Source organism: Branchiostoma lanceolatum, chromosome 11, assembly GCF_035083965.1.
Source record: "Branchiostoma lanceolatum isolate klBraLanc5 chromosome 11, klBraLanc5.hap2, whole genome shotgun sequence".
Taxonomy (NCBI): Eukaryota; Metazoa; Chordata; class Leptocardii; order Amphioxiformes; family Branchiostomatidae; genus Branchiostoma; species Branchiostoma lanceolatum.
In genome coordinates, this window is record NC_089732.1 from 8,706,018 (window position 1) to 8,722,401 (window position 16,384).

General features: G+C 46.8%; 4 protein-coding genes across 4 annotated transcripts; 2 read left to right on the top strand and 2 right to left on the bottom strand.

Annotated features, from left to right (window-relative positions):
• Positions 1-1,581: 1,581 nt before the first annotated feature.
• On the bottom strand, positions 1,582-3,637 carry LOC136444883 (ankyrin repeat domain-containing protein 34B-like). Its single transcript, XM_066442641.1, has one exon. It carries the CDS (start codon positions 3,310-3,312, stop codon positions 2,107-2,109), a length of 1,206 nt encoding a protein of 401 aa, XP_066298738.1. The 5' UTR covers positions 3,313-3,637; the 3' UTR covers positions 1,582-2,106.
• Positions 3,638-3,785: 148 nt separating this feature from the next.
• LOC136445182 (espin-like) lies at positions 3,786-16,232 on the bottom strand. Its single transcript, XM_066443050.1, has 4 exons — positions 16,086-16,232; positions 15,154-15,343; positions 14,560-14,712; positions 3,786-4,833 (listed from the first exon to the last, which is right to left on the bottom strand). Exons 1-4 carry the CDS (start codon positions 16,230-16,232, stop codon positions 3,986-3,988), a joined length of 1,338 nt encoding a protein of 445 aa, XP_066299147.1. The 3' UTR covers positions 3,786-3,985.
• On the top strand, positions 5,116-7,637 carry LOC136444895 (tripartite motif-containing protein 2-like). The gene has a single exon (XM_066442651.1). It carries the CDS (start codon positions 5,245-5,247, stop codon positions 7,450-7,452), a length of 2,208 nt encoding a protein of 735 aa, XP_066298748.1. The 5' UTR covers positions 5,116-5,244; the 3' UTR covers positions 7,453-7,637.
• LOC136445446 (tripartite motif-containing protein 2-like) lies at positions 8,298-10,921 on the top strand. Its single transcript, XM_066443473.1, has one exon. The coding sequence runs from the start codon at positions 8,349-8,351 to the stop codon at positions 10,530-10,532; it is 2,184 nt and encodes a 727-aa protein (XP_066299570.1). The 5' UTR covers positions 8,298-8,348; the 3' UTR covers positions 10,533-10,921.
• Positions 16,233-16,384: the final 152 nt, after the last annotated feature.

Below are 16,384 nucleotides of genomic sequence, written 5' to 3' on the forward strand. Positions count from 1 at the left end.
ACAAAAGTTTTGGCCGGTCGGCTTGTGTATTTTTTTTTTTTTTTTGACGGCGCGAACGGGGGGGCGCGCGCCGGGTGCGCCCCCCTCTGGATCCGCGGATGCCATTCTTCAGTAATCAAAGTAATCCTGTCTTTGCGTGGGCTCCTGTGTTTACAGACGTGTTGCAGTGGCTTTACTCTTTCCACACTAGTGGATAGAGGAACACGTCTCAATGAACGAAAAGCAATACTCTACCTGCCTACCTACCTAGTTCCTCCAACTGTCTTAGTTGTTGGGGGGACAAGTGAGCCATAAAGATAAATATTGGTAAAAGAAAGATAAATAAAAATAAGGATTTGTAAAAAAAAAATCAACCTAACCAATATCAATGCAATGCAGACCGGCGGTGCCAGAAAGACAGACAGTGTGTGTGTGTGTGTGTGTGTGTGTGTGTGTGTGTGTGTGTGTGTGTGTGTGTGTGTGTGTGTGTTTGTGTGTGTGTGTGTGTGTGTGTGTGTGTGTGTGTTTCCTTCTCAAAAACACTGTTTTTCTTCGTCCCATTTTCGGTCGTATGCACTTACTTTTCGTCGTTCGTTTCATGGGAACTGTGACACATTGTAATATTTTTAGATGATGCTCACATCAACATATAGATTTGAATCAACTACTTATATTAATTACTAATTGGGCGTGAATATTGCCATGTTTTGGACATCTGTCTAAAGAGAAAAGAGTCCTTTTGGACAAACTTTATGCACGCGTTGATGTCATCCATAGAATCTCATTCACCTGGCCTTATGGGGAGGGGCAGTGATTGTTAAGTCACTTTCTGTTCTTTAAGTACGATAGAGAAGAAGCCCAAGAAGTACGTCTTAGCTAAGATGTCTTTCAAATAAAACCTACTCTTAAGATGTGCCTGAAGTATCTGTACGTGGCACTTGAAGTAAGTAACGTACAGCTGGGAATAGTGTTTGAAACCTTAGAGTTACACTTGAGAGGGCAGGAGTACAACTTGTCTTCCTCAAGCTCATGTTCAAGTGGGCTCGTAGAGTTGGCATTGACTAATACAGTCATCGATGTGTGGAGATGCGATGTAGTGCACGTACATGAGAAATAATGCACATATTATGTGTTGATAAAGTTAGGTCCTGTTAGATGTTTTGATACATTTGTACTTGTGTTTTCATTTTTGGTCTCTCGTCTCTTGACCTTTGATCCAATTAAGCACATGTTTTAATGCGTTTTTGCACGTCCTTTCGAATGTCGTATTTGGCGCTTTTTAAATGGTTCACTCTCTTCATTGTGCGCAACATATTTGCGACAAAAATGGTAGGTACTAGTATCACCCCCAAAATTAAACTTTTGGGATATTTGAAAGACCGACGAATTTGACGCAAAGTAGTCATTCGTCAGTTCAAGATCTATATGTCCTGATAATCAGAGTCGGTAGAGGGTGCTAGTGCACGGCGATGTGAAAAAATTATCGATAATATCTTGCTACTCATCAACTCGTTAACTCAAACACACTCCTTCATACACTCACAATCACTCACTTAAACACTTACTTAATATTCATAAGAGTCGTTAACAATAGCAAACAGATAGGACACAAGGTACACTTTGCATGTGCTTTGATTCATCTTTTCATTTTTGTGTGCAGTCAACTAAAAATACTTAGTTTCTGTGGTCACCATATTGATTCATGGAAACAATACGCGATGTACATCAGGAGATAGGAGATCACTTAATTGTTATCCAAGTATGCCGTCGTCGTTACACAGAGACGGGATAGATCAGTTGCTTGAAAACAAATCCGGTTACTATGGAGATGGAATTACCTGGATTTTCGTAGATCACCTGGTGTAAACACAGTACAGAGTGGTGGACAACATACACTGACAAACAGGTATTTTAAACATTGAAGACGAAATCTTAAAGTTTGTGTTAGCAAGAAGCAAGAAAAATGTGTTCTTATCTTCCAAATGAAAAACATATCACACACAAGCATTATCTCGCCATATATCCATAGATTATGTCATTTCCGGATCCTCAGTTCTCGAAGCCTCTGTGGCTAACTGTTCTTTCTGCCCAGGCTCTTTAGTATCATACCCTCTTTAGTATCATACCCTATGACGTGGACTTGACGTCGTTGACGTTAGACGCAGAGGAGAAGACGTCCCTTACTAGTCGACGGCTGCGGGTGCCGGCGGCGTCTGATGCCGGCCTGTCCGAGCCAGATCGCTGCGTGCCTGACTGTGAAGTACTCGTACTATAGGTTCTTCTCCGCGACACAAACGCCGATCTCTTCCAGCCCTTTAACAGGTTTGGTTCACTCTCTGCGCGAGAAGGTGGCACGCTCGCTTTCGACGCCAACAACGAGAAGACTTTAAGAATGTTTTGGTCGTTAGAAGGAGTTTCTTCAGATATGGGGGTTCCGAGCGGACGGCCCCAAGTGTCCAGATCGGTCGGCGGCACGGCGGCTTTCCTGAACGTCGGGAGTCGATCCATCGCCTGGATATGTAACAACTGTCGGACTCGATCGGCTGAAGTCGTTTCACTACCTTTCCTGTCGACTGCTCTTACGGGAGAGTCGTTCCTAGTCTTTTTACCGGCGCTGGTCTTTCTGGTGGGGTTCTTCTGTGCGAGGAAGGCCTCTCTTGACTTCCTCATGTCCCACAGTGGGGAACTATCCATGAAAACAACATCCTTCCCTCGTAACAACTCCAGATCTGGGTGCTTTTGAATTCCTTCCCTCGCTGACTCTACGCGACATAGTCTACGGACTGGCTCACATGAAGACGCTCGACTGACGGACTCTTGTGTGGGTGGGTTAACCTGCATGACAGGCGATATCATATCTGCACACTCCTTCAAACCCTTCTTGATCGCCAGACAGTACGGAGTCAAACCGCTGTTGTTTCGTATGTGGAGGCGGAGGTTGTACTTCTTCAGTACCGTAACCACCAGTTGGACTATCTCGGGGTTTCCGAACACCACGGTGTAATGTAGAGCCGTGTTCCCACTCTTATCCGTGTCGTTCAGATCGTAGTCTAAGCAGCCAGGCTGGAGGAACAGCTCGATGTTAGCGCGGCGTCCCGTCACGCAGGCGTGCAGCAGAGCGTTCCTCCCGGCACGGTCCTTGGTCCCGACGTCGGCGCCCCGGCGGAGTAGGCAGCAGGCGGCGCGGTAGGCGACGTGCTCGTTCGGCAGGTGGCAGCACAGCATGAGCGGCGTGGTGCCGTCTGCTCCCCGGGAGTTCACGTCAGCCCCCGCGCCCAGGAGGTAGCGGAAGTGCCGGTACCTTCCCGCGGATAACGCCGTGTTCAAAGACATTTCAACTCATGCCCGACTTCTCCCAAATCAGTTGGTCGCCTTATGATTTGTTGAGATCAACGTCCAGCTTTTATCATCTTACATACTATGGAGCGATTGACTTCATCTTCAAAGTTAGGTATGACAGGCCGTCCAGTGTAACCTAACCAACTGCTGCCGTGCCGCTAAGTGCAGTTATACTAATACTGTACTGGCTATATAGATACAGATCTTAAGCTACAGGTGTTAACTGCTATAGTGACTGTGCTGATACAGGTCCGGTATCACCAACAAAACGGGTCTCGGGACGATTTGGTCAGATGAGACGTTAGAAGCTATAGCTAATACGCGCATATTATTAAATCTATCCGAATTTCTCTAAGCTTACAGACAAAGAAACTTTTAACTACCAAAAACCCACAAATTCTAGAAAAGGTGGGACATTACGTCTTCCATTGCTTACAAAAGAGAAGTCAAGCCCTTCACTAGTCACTAGTTATAGACGAGTACGTACGTTTGTATAGTCTAGTCTAGTCAAGCCTCTTTTATACCTATTTTTTCCTGTTACATGTATTTTATGTATGTTGTGTGCAATTAGCCCTCGGGCAGGAATTTGCAATAAACTTATTATTAAATATGAAAAAAGGAAAATGGAGAAAATTTAATATGCATGTATGTGGGGATGTAATTGTTCTCAATGGGTAGGGGGAGGTTCTGTTTTTGTGTCGAAAACGGTGGACATTTTGTCCCCCTTGGAGACAGATGACGTCCGGATGAGCTCGAACGCTCCACCGGGAGTGAGGACAGGTTTGTCTCCCGCGGGAGGTTTCTCCGACGAGCCCGTCTCCGGTGGGGCATCAGCTTTTGAGAGCAGCGACTGCCGTGGGCTTGGCAGTTTAGGTTGGTTAGTCTTCACGGTCTCCTCAGTCCGAAGCGGTGCTCTGTTTGACCCGGCCTTGGCCGAAGAACTCCCGCTGCGTGTAGGAGACTGCGAACGGGAGGCTCCGAATGAATTTTTCGGCGACAGCAGAGGCGACGCGACGGCAGCGGTTCTAGAAGGCGACCGCGATCCTTTCTTAGCGCCGCGAGGGGAATCGCGGGCGGTCCTCCAGAAGGGAGACCCCGAGCCCGACTTGCGCGAGGACTGCGAGGACGTCGTGCTTCTGCGGGAAGGTTTGCGCGTGACTCTCCCCCGCTCTGACGTCGGGCTCGGCGGCGGGGGAGGGACAGCTGGCTTCCTGTACGACCTGGACAGCACGACGGACCTGATGGGATGGAGCTGTTCCAGCATCCTCCACGACGTCAGCCGCCCGCAACTTTTCTGTAGGCCTCCGTCATCCCGCAGGGCGGCGCTGTTCACAGGCCCACCTGGAGTTGACAGGTGCACACGAGTGTTGACGGACATTGCCGACACCGGCTGGAGTGATCGGTCGGACATCTCCGTGGGTATGTGACGATCTCGGGTTACGACTTCGTAGGTTGTCGGCATTTCGGGGGGAATGCTGTGCATGTTCAGGTGGGTAGGAGGCAGGGACCGTCGGCCTGGAAAACATAAATTTGATACTCTAATTTAATAAAAATCCATCCTAGCTTACAATCCTGGTTAATTGACACGCCAAAATCGATATCGCCATTTTCCGCCGGTTGGTTTGCAATTTGGCAAATGAGTGGGGTCCAAAGACCTTGTTTATCACAGATCACCTCCACTCTCAGGTACATTGCCCCCACCCAAAGCACACATGTCGTATAAAAATAGAATGCGGTCACCGCCGACCAATGGTTATGTTTGCTGCAATCATGTGATGTCTATCACGTCACCGAAACTAGCTTCCGAGAACCAGACAGACTAGCTATCATCGAGTGCGATAGAACCGCACAGTCTTCGGTAAAACGTGAAGAAACGTCCATCCAACAAGGCTTACTTGGTTATCATAACTATCGTCTAAAATCAAGATGGCAAGTAAGATGGCAAGCGACGACTTTGACGACCAATTCCTGACATGCCCAGTTTGTATGCTGCACTTCCGGGACCCCAAAGTTCTGCCATGTTTGCATACATTTTGTAAGGGTTGTCTCGAAGAATGGGGTACAAAACAACAGCCGCTGGAGTGTCCAACCTGCCGCACACAGGTCAGTCTACCAGACCAAGGCGTGGATGGACTCAGGACCAACTTCTACGTCAACAACTTGCTGGATTTTGCGGCGGCCAAGAAAGGGGCGGAGCCAGGTGTGCCGTGCCAGGTGTGCGAGGGGAATGTGGAGGGGTCAAAGTCGTGGTGTACGGATTGTGCCATGTTACTGTGTGAGTCTTGTATGGCCATGCACCGCATGATTCCAGCTACAAGAGACCATGAACTGGTTCTGCAAGAAGCTATGAAGGCAAAAGATGGCGTGGATAGCTTTCAGCGCAAAAGGCACTGCGACAAACACAAGAACCAAGAACTTGTGTTCTACTGTGAGAGTTGTAACGCTTTGGTTTGTACAGCATGTACCGTAATCGACCACCGACCGGGCAAAGATCACAACCCAGTAGAGATTGCCACCGTCGCTCAGAAGAAGAAAGAAAAGCTACAAGAACTGCTACAAGGCATAGACCCACGTCTGAAGGAAATACAATCATCTCTCGAGGAAATTGATAGCAAGATAGCAAAGTTAATCCCCTCTAAAGAAGCAGCCACAGCACAAGCCAAGGCTTATTTCCGCCAACTTGTTGACCTTCTGTACAAACGTGAAAAGGAGATTTTAAGCCGGATTGACGAACAATGCCAGGTCGACGGCAAGGCTCTACAGACAAAGAAGGAAGCGATAGAGTTTGAGTTGGTCGGACTGACGAGCGCACAAACGTTCTGTCAACAAGCTGTAGAACACGGAAGTGACGTGCACATTCTGGAGGTGGGAAACCAAGTCCAAACACGGGTAGAAACTCTACTGACGAAAGAGCTGGACCTGGAGTCCAACTGGAGCGAGTTTCAGTTCGTCGAGAACACGACTGTTGCGGACTTTGTGGACCACGCAAAAGATTTGGGTGGGGTGAAAACGAAGGTCGACGCTTCGAAGTGCAAAGTTGTTGTAAAGCCAGCGGTTCAGGATTTTCGTTGTGTCGCCGTTCTGACGACAAAAAACAAAGAGGAGCGTCCGTGCGGAACAAACAGTAAAGCCGTCACAGCCAACATGAAGGACCCGTCAGGAGCAAATCTACCGACACGAGTACAGATGAAGGGCGGTGGAGAGTGTGAAATTTCGTACATAGCCAAGGTCACGGGTACCCATCGGTTAGAAGTCAAGGTGAACTCGCAACAGGTGGCAGGAAGTCCGTTTGATATGACTGTGCAGAGTAGGGACACACCTGTGTTAACTATCGTCCGGCAGGGTAGTGGGGTGGGGGAACTGGGGTCGCCGGTAGGTGTCGCGGTTGATAAGGACGGCAACATTGCTGTGGTGGAGCAGGGGAACAATCGTGTTCAGATATTTGATCCAAAAACAGGTCACTCTCTGCGTAGCTTTCCTGTAAAAGGCGAGAGGCCATTCGGTATTGATGTGGACTCAGACGGGAGGTTGGTGGTGACATCGTGTGGTAAAAGTTACGGAGTAAGACGTTACTCAAAAGAAGGCGAACTTTTGAACACAATCAAGCCGGGCTGCATGGAACATCCACTTGGCATGACAGTTCTGAAAGACGGCCGCATGTTGGTGGCAGACAAAATTCAACATTCCTGTCTCCTCCTGCAGCCTGACGGGAGCCTCATCCGGGAGATCGGCAAGGAACACTTAAAGAACCCATGGTTCATAGTGGTGGACGACTCACGTGATCTGATTTTAGTCTCAGATTACAGTGCCAAAAAAGTGTTTGCGTTTGACCTTGAGGGGGAGTTCAAGTTCAGTTTTGGCGAGAAAGGTCAGAGTGAGGGACAGTTTGAGAATCCATCCGGTATAACGTTAGACCCGGCAGGTAACATCATTGTTGTGAACCATGGTGACGGCCGTGTACAGGTGTACGGGCCAGACGGGACGTTCATTCGGACTGTGGCGACAGTTAAGGGTGGAAGGCCTAACGGGATAACGCTAACTCCCGATGGTTACCTAGCTGTGGCGTGTTACCGGTATTTTGAACATGAAAGAAATGTACTGGTACTTCTGATGTATTACAATCAGCTTTACTGACGTGTTGATTTGATGCTATTCCACTTGTAAACTCCCAGTACGTGTACCTGCTCATAATGACCGTATGTTATAGGGTCACTGCGGTACAAAAGATGCAGCATTATAGATGTAGCTCTGTAACCTGCTGCAAGATATCACTGCCTGATATAGACATCACATTAATAAATAGCAATTCAACATGTCAATTTTGTGTGCCGTGTATGATGCAATGTTATCCATCAGTTCAAACGAAGTATAGTCTCCATCTGCACAGCCTAGGCCCTAGATGGTACTCGAGATTTATGTATATAATGATCACATATGCCTTTTTTGGCTTATACGTACCTGTTTTAGACTTAGACTAAGCTTAAAAACTACAATACCATAACCCTAACAGGGAACCTGGATATAGTAGCTGGTAGCATAGAGAATGCACTTATCACACCGATGGAATACCGTACATATTCATAAGTTAAGCTGAGCATATGGGGCGCATTTCAAGAGAAAATGACTAGGAAAACGAGCTAGATTATTAATTTTTCTGGCTAATCCAGGATTACAAAGCCATAAAGCAAAACCTAAAGAAAAGAAAAGATCGGTCTCTGAGCTAACCATGCATACAGATATGCACTACTACAACTGACCACCTGACCTGGATGGCAGTGTTTCGAAACTTTTCAAGCCCCCGAAATGATGACAAATTTTGCCCCAGGAAAGTGAAATAGAGACGCATGTTTACACCAAGTGAAAGGTAAGACGAGTTCGAAGGACAATGTCCGTTACCATGCGACGCGTCATGACGTCATCACTGTGAAACTAACTACCCGGAGATCAAAAAGCTAGATAAGTCCTCGCTAAGGTAACAGAGCAGTTACTGCTGTTGCTTGAGTCAAGTGTTTGAGAATCTATTTCACACAATGGCGAGTAAGATTGAAGGTTCGGCTGACTTTGACGACCAGTTTCTGACATGCCCGGTCTGTATGCTGCACTTCCGGGACCCCAGAATTCTGCCATGTCTGCACACATTTTGTAAGGAGTGTCTGGAGGAATGGGCGACAAAACAACAGCCGCTGGAGTGTCCAACCTGCCGCACACAGGTCAGTCTACCAGACCAAGGTGTGAACGGACTCAGGACCAACTTCTACGTCAACAACCTGTTGGACTTCGCGGCGGCCAAGAAAGGGGCGGAGCCAGGTGTGCCGTGCCAGGTGTGCGAGGGAGGGCAAGGTGAGGCCAAGGCGTGGTGTGCGGATTGTGCTGTGTTACTGTGTGAGTCTTGTACCGCCATGCACCACAAGATTCCGGGTACGAGAGATCATGAACTGGCTCCACAAGAAGTTATGAAGGCAAAAGAGGGAGTGGAGAGATTTCAGCGTAAAAGGCACTGTGACAAGCACAGCAAGTATGAACTTGAGTTCTACTGTGAGAGCTGCAAGGCATTAATTTGCACAGCGTGCACCATAGTTGACCACCGACCAGGCAAAGATCACAATTCGGTAGAACTCGCCATCATCGCTCAGAAGAATAAAGAAACAATGCAGGGACTGCTACAAGATATCGACCCACGCTTGAGGGAAATACAAGCATCTATCAAGGAAGTTGACAGGAAACTGTCAAAGTTAATCCCCTCTAAAGAAGCAGCCTCAGACCAAGCCAAGGCGTATTTCCGCCAACTTGTTGACATACTGCGCAAACGTGAAAATGAAATTTTGAGCCAGATTGACGAACAGTGTCGAGTCGACGGCAAAGCTCTACAGACAAAGAAGGAAGCGATAGAGTTTGAGTTGGCCGGACTGACGAGCGCACAAACGTTCTGTCAACAAGTTGTAGAACACGGAAGTGACGTGCACATTCTGGAGGTGGGAAACCAAGTCCAAACAAGGGTAGAGGCTCTGCTGACAAAACAGATGGACATGGAGTCAAACTGGAGCGAGTTTCAGTTCGTCGAGAACACGGTTGTCGTGGACTTTGTGAAAGAAGTTAAAGATTTGGGTGGGGTTGAAACAAAGGTCGACGTTTCGAAGTGCACAGTTGTTGTAAGGCCGGCCGTCCAGGATTTTCCGTGTGTTGCCGTACTGACGACAATGAACAAAGAAAGGCTTCCGAGCACTACTAACAGTAAAGCCGTCACGGTCAACATGAAGGACCCGTTTGGAACAAACCTACCGACGCAAGTACAGATGAAGACCGGGGGAAAGTGGGAGATCTCGTACGTACCAAAGGTCAAGGGAAAACATAGGTTAGAGGTCAAGGTGAACTCGCAACAGGTGGCAGGAAGTCCGTTTGATATGACTGTGCAGGGTAGGAACATACCTGCGTTAACTATCGGACGACAGGGTAGTGTGGTGGGGCAGCTGGGGTCGCCGGTAGGTGTCGCGGTTGATAAGGGCGGTAACATTGCAGTGGTGGAGCAGGGAAACAAGCGAGTTCAGATATTCAATCCAAACACAGGTCACTCTCTGCGCAGCTTCCCCGTTGAAGGTGAGAGGCCATACAGTATTGATGTGGACTCAGACGGAAGATTTCTGGTGACGTCGTACGGTGTAAACTACGGAGTAAGATGCTACTCAAAGGAAGGCGAACTTTTGAACGCGTTCAAGCCTAACTGCATGAAATCTGCACTCGGGGTGACAGTTCTGAAGGACGGCCGCATGGTGGTGGTGGACAACTCTCAACATTCCTGTCTCCTCCTGCAGCCTGACGGGAGCCTCTTCCGGGAGATCGGTAAGGAACAGCTGCAGAAGCCAATGTTCATAGCGGTGGATGAGTCACGTGACCTTCTCTTTGTCACCGATTTCGGTGCTCATAAAGTGTTTATGTTTGACCTTGAGGGGAAGTTCAAGTTCAGTTTTGGCGAGAAGGGTCAGGGCAAGGGACAGCTCCAAAGTCCGACAGGGATAACGTTAGACCAGGCCTGTAACGTCATTGTAGTAAACCATGGTGACGGCCGTGTGCAGGTGTTCGGGCCAGACGGAACGTTCATTCAGACTGTGGCGACAGTTAATGGACGGTACCCTTACGGAGTCGCTCTGACTCCCGACGGTTACATAGCTGTGGCGTGTTATTCGGGACATTGTATAGAACTGTACAGGTACTGCTGATGTTTTGAAATGTTGCGAATAGCTGTTGTGTGTGCAAGGTTCAACCTTATTTTGTTATGCTATTCAACTTGTAAATTCGTTGTATATTTATGTTGATAAGTTCAGACTAGCGTTGTATTACAGACTGTGCGTGTGGTATGAACAAAACAACACACTAGTAATCAATAAGTGTAAACATTCTTCACTGCCCTTTATGTAACAAACAGATTGTAATGCCATGTCTTCTTAATAAAGTTTCAAATGGTAAGATGTTTTTTTTCAAGAACAAGACGGGAAACGTTTGACTAGCATAGAACCTACATGTACAGTACATTAGCCATGGAGGTAAGTCTGCTCTGAAACGTGTTGCATGAAATTAGGCGTCAGATGAATAAACAGCAATTCAAGTAGTTCATTTTGTGATTCTTGTCTGATATTAATACAATCTTAGGTACAGGTCAAATGTTATTGCAGTGTGCACAGCACAGTGCACCTACCTTGATTCTGCCTCAGTGATAATGATATCATATAGACATGCATTAACACAAAATGTCTAACCTGAATACCCGTGTTTTGAAAATATTGACCAAACACCAAACACCATACTACTGCTTCAACAAAAACGGTGAGAAAGTGATACATGTCTACATCCAGTGAATGGCATGACGTCATCAGAATTCAAAGGACAACGTCCACCACTTATACCCTATACCATGTGACGCCATGACGTTATTACTGTAAAATCACCGTAGATGAAATACTTGGAAACCAAACGACTTCCTATTACTTCGCAAAGACAAGTAACACAGTTTGCTCAACTCAGTTCCGTACTATTTGCAATTTAGAGAAACCTGAATTGTTATATTGAAGGACCTGTTGACTTTCAGGTTATCTGTTTCTGACGTACAAGTATATTGTCGGTATGCTGCACTTCTTGGACCGACAAACTACACTTCTGTATTTTTAATTTTGTCTGTATAGCCGGTATAACCGCCCTTTGGTGTAACAAACACCAGCTTCGTAGGGCCGCTTGTAGAACCGCTTATATTTGCAAAGGAATGTCTAAACTAATAAAAACCAACACAATGATGGACAAGAGTCATGCAAAGCCAAGATTGCTAAACAATGTGCTTTCCTGTTACGTTCACTTGTTAAGTTAAGTGGAGAGTTGAGAAATATAAAGTTGGGTTCAAATACCTTCTTTATAACAGATCAACCCCACTCTCAGGTACATTGCACCAACCCTGAGTGCACCTGTCGTATAAGAATAGAATGCAGTCACCGTCGACCAATGGTTGTCTTTGCTGCAATCACGTGATATCTGTCACGTCACCGAAACTGGCTTCCGAGAACCAGACATATACTAGACATACTAGCTATTGGTGTGATAGAACCGCACAGTCATCTGTAAAACGTGAAGAAACGTCCACCCAACAAGCCTTACGTGGTTACCATAACTATCGTCTGAAATCAGGATGGCAAGTAAGATGGCAAGCGACGACTTTGACGACCAGTTCCTGACGTGTCCAGTCTGTATGCTGCACTTCCGGGACCCCAGAATCCTGCCATGTCTGCACACATTTTGTAGGGATTGTCTCGAAGAATGGGCCACCAAACAACAGCCACTGGAGTGTCCAACCTGCCGCACACAGGTCAGTCTACCAGGCCAAGGTGTGGACGGACTGAGGACCAATTTCTACGTCAACAACCTGCTGGACTTCGCAGAGGCCAAGGAAGGGGCGGAGCCAGGTGTGCCGTGTCAGGTGTGTGAGGGAGGGCAAGGTGAGGCCAAGTCGTGGTGTACGGATTGTGCTGTGTTACTGTGTGAGTCATGTACCGCCATGCACCGCAAGATTCCAGCTACGAGAGACCATGAACTGGTTCCAGAAGAAGTTATGAAGTCAAAGGAAGGCGTAGAAAAGTTTCAGCGCAAACGTCACTGCCAAAAGCACAAGAACCACGAACTGGTGTTCTACTGTGAGAGTTGCAACGAATTACTTTGTACAGCATGTACCGTAATCGACCACCGACCGGGCAAAGATCACAATCCGGTAGAGATCGCCACCGTCGCTCAGAAGAAGAAAGAAACACTGAAAGGAGTATTGCAAGAGATCGGCCCACGTCTGAAGGAAATACAAGCGTCTATCGAGGACGTTGATAGCAAGATAGCAAATTTAGTCCCCACTAAAGAAGCAGCCACAGCACAAGCCAAGGCGTATTTCCGCCAACTTGTTGACCTTCTGCACAAACGTGAAAAGGAAATTTTGAGCCAGCTTGACGAACAATGTCAGGTCGACGGCAAGGCTCTACAGACAAAGAAGGAAGCGATAGAGTTTGAGTTGGCCGGACTGACGAGCGCACAAACGTTCTGTCAACAAGCTGTAGAACACGGAAGTGACGTGCACATTCTGGAGGTGGGAAACCAAGTCCAAACACGGGTAGAAACTCTGTTTGCAAAACAGCTGGACCTGGAGTCCAACTGGAGCGAGTTTCAGTTCGTTGAAAATAAGGCTGTTGTTGACTTTGCGGAAGAAGTAAAAGATTTGGGTGGGGTAAAGACAAAGGTCGACGTTTCTAAGTGCAAAGTTGTTGTAAAGCCGGCGGTTCAGGATTTTCGGTGTGTCGCAATACTGACGACAAGAAACATAGACGGGCGTTCATGCACTTCTAACAGTAAAGCCGTCACAGCCAACACGAAGGACCCGTTTGGATCGCAAGTACCGACGCAAGTGCAGCCGAAGAGCGGTGGCGTGTGTGAAATCTCGTACGTTCCCAAAGTCGCGGGTAGTCATAGGTTAGAGGTCAAGGTGAACTCACAACACGTGCCAGGAAGTCCGTTTGATATAACCGTGCAGAATAGGGACACACCTGTGTTAACCATCGGAGGGGAGGGGAGCGAGGTGGGAAAACTTAATGGGCCAATAGGCGTAATGGTTGACAACGACGGCAACATTGCTGTGGTGGAGCAGGGGAACAAGCGGGTTCAGGTATTCGATGCAGAAAAGGGTCACTCGCTGAAGTGTTTGCCGGTTGACGGTGAGAATCAATTCGGTATCTGTATGGACTCAAATGGAAGGTTTCTTGTGACGTCGTGGGGTGAAAATTACGGAGTAAGACGCTACACACGGGAAGGTGAACTTTTGAACAGCTTCAAGCCTGACTGCATGATACATGCACTTGGAGTGACAGTTCTAAAAGACGGCCGCATGGCGGTGGCAGGTGGCGCTCAGAAGTCCTGTCTCATCCTGCAGCCTGACGGGAGTCTCATCCGGGAGATCGGCAAGGGGCAGTTACAGGACCCATCGTTCATAGTAATGGATGAGTCACGTGACATTCTCTTTGCCACTGATGGGGGTGCTCATAAAGTGTTTGTGTTTGACCTTGAAGGGAAGTTCAAGTTCAGTTTTGGTGAGAAGGGTCAGGGCGAGGGACAGTTCCAAAGTCCATCAGGGATAACAATAGACCAGGCAGGTAATGCCATTGTGGTGAACAGTGGTGACGGCCGTGTGCAGGTGTTCGGGCCAGATGGGACGTTCATTCGGACTGTGGCGACAATTAAGGGTAAAGGCCCTATCGGAATCACGCTTACTCCTGATGGCTATATAGCCGTAGCATGTTTATCAGGACATTGTGTGGAAATGTATAGGTACAACTGATACTGGTAAGTTTTACATCCAAGACGATGTTTAGAATATAATAAAAGATACAACATTGCTCACGCTTTGTTATCCGTTAATTCATAGTACATTGTACTAGTATGTCCAAGCCTGTACATAGTATGTGTAGAGACGTGTGACAAATTCATGCAAAATAAATACATTTTGATCAGTTGAATGTTTTGAAAACTTGTCTCTCTGTTCAAGACCTATTCAGAAGTAAAAAAATCTTAGCCTGGAATCCCGACCAGGCTAAAAAAATCTATTATATATATTTTTAGATTACTATCATCAACAAACGAAAGGATTAAACATAATGATAATGTTAAGAAAGTTAGGATCTACAAGCTACACATTAACCGGTATCATAGGACGGAAAAAATCGTTCCCACCTTCAGAAAGCACGTGACAGCATTCCTGAAATCCCAGCTTGCGTCCCAGTCCGTACGGCGTCAGTCCCAGGGTGTTGGGCTCACTCGTTCCCAGGTGGAACTTACCGAGGGCACGAGTCATGGACCGCACGATGTCGGGGTTGCCTGACAACACTGGACAAATCAAATTTACGAGTTGTCAGACTTGAACATTTGATGATGTGGTGCTAACATGTATATGTAGTTTTCAAAATCAATGTATAAGTTTTTTTTTTCAAAATCAATAAGTAGCAATTATGTGAAATTTTAATTTGTTTTTCGTAGCTACCCTTGTTCTGAAAATTTCGTTTTGTTACAATGTGTATGTACAAGGACATCAATAAACTACTTGAGTTTTTTCATTTGCTTGTCCGCATTTATTGTACTATAATCAAATGTTTGGGAACGAATCAAACAAGCTAGACCAGGAAACATGTATACGATTTGAAACAGACTGTAGGCAACGTTAACGTTACATGTACTTGACCAAGAAGTTGTGACATTGTGAATTTGTGTATTGAAAATACATGTAGTAAGATAAAAGTTATGTTTGTGTTTTACAAAGAAAATTCTTACCTGCATGATGTAAGGCAGTGTTGCCGTCCTTGTCCTTGGCAACCAAGTCAAAGTCGACAGACTCGGGCTGTAGGTACAGCTCCACCAGGCGGCGCCTCCCGGTAAGACAGGCGTGCATCAGGGCGTTCCGTCCGGACGGGTCGGCTAGCCCCACGTCCGCTCCACGACTCAGGAGCAGATGTGCACAATGCTGTCATGGTAACGGTAGTAGATGGGTTTATTGAGTGTTAGCACCTTTAATCTCGTTTACAAGCTAGAAATGCACTGTCACCCACCCCACAAGTTTTCAACAATATGAAATGAAGTATTTCAATTGAGGTTAGACATCCAGGTAAAACATAGCCTGAGTGTCATCGTGTTTCAGTTCCAAGCTCTGCCCTCATCACTGTTGGAACTGAAACAGGATGACACTCAGGCTAGGTAAAACATTGCATAATACAAAATAAATCAATTTTCAATTACTGAAGAAAGGTAGAGGATGTTATCTGAAACGTCTGACTATTTAGGGAATTTATTTAGTTGCTTTATTTCTAATGTTAGATGATGTCGTATTATGTGAACATTTTTCGAAGCCACCGATCAATAAACAGTTGAATTCATACAAAAAGGCCCAAAACTGAAGTCTAGACTTTTTACAACATCTTTAGCCACAGTACGGTTGACTTTTTACAAGACATCCGCGACTTTCCCGAGAATGTTAATCTCAAGCGTCAAACCTCAACACGTAAACGTAAAAGAACACACAACATCGAGAAGACCAGGGGTGACCCGATGTGCTTGGCTATAAGATAACGTTATGTGAGCCGTAGCGAAGTCGCACTGCACCGTGACAGGCTAACGAAAAAGCACAAGGCTTCGTCCTCAGTCTGAGGTCGACTAGAAAGAAGACTCCCTCCGCTGTCCTATGGCTGATATATGACGAGATAAGTTACCTGTCCTCTGGACTCGTCCTCGATGTAGCAGCAGAGGATGAGCGGGGTCTGTCCGCGCTCGGTGGCGGTGTCCACGTTCAACCCGGCCCGCACCAGGAGGTCCAAGTGCCGGTAGTTCCCTTTCTCTAGAGCCGCTGCTATAGACATTTGACTGCCCTGAGACTCAAAACATTCAGACTTAAAAGAAAGATATACACGACTTTCCTCACTCCACCCAGGTCAAATTGGTACCTGACTTCGGTTGGGGAGGTAAAAGACAGCTGTCGCCATCCTAGATACAGATGATGACAACCCACTGC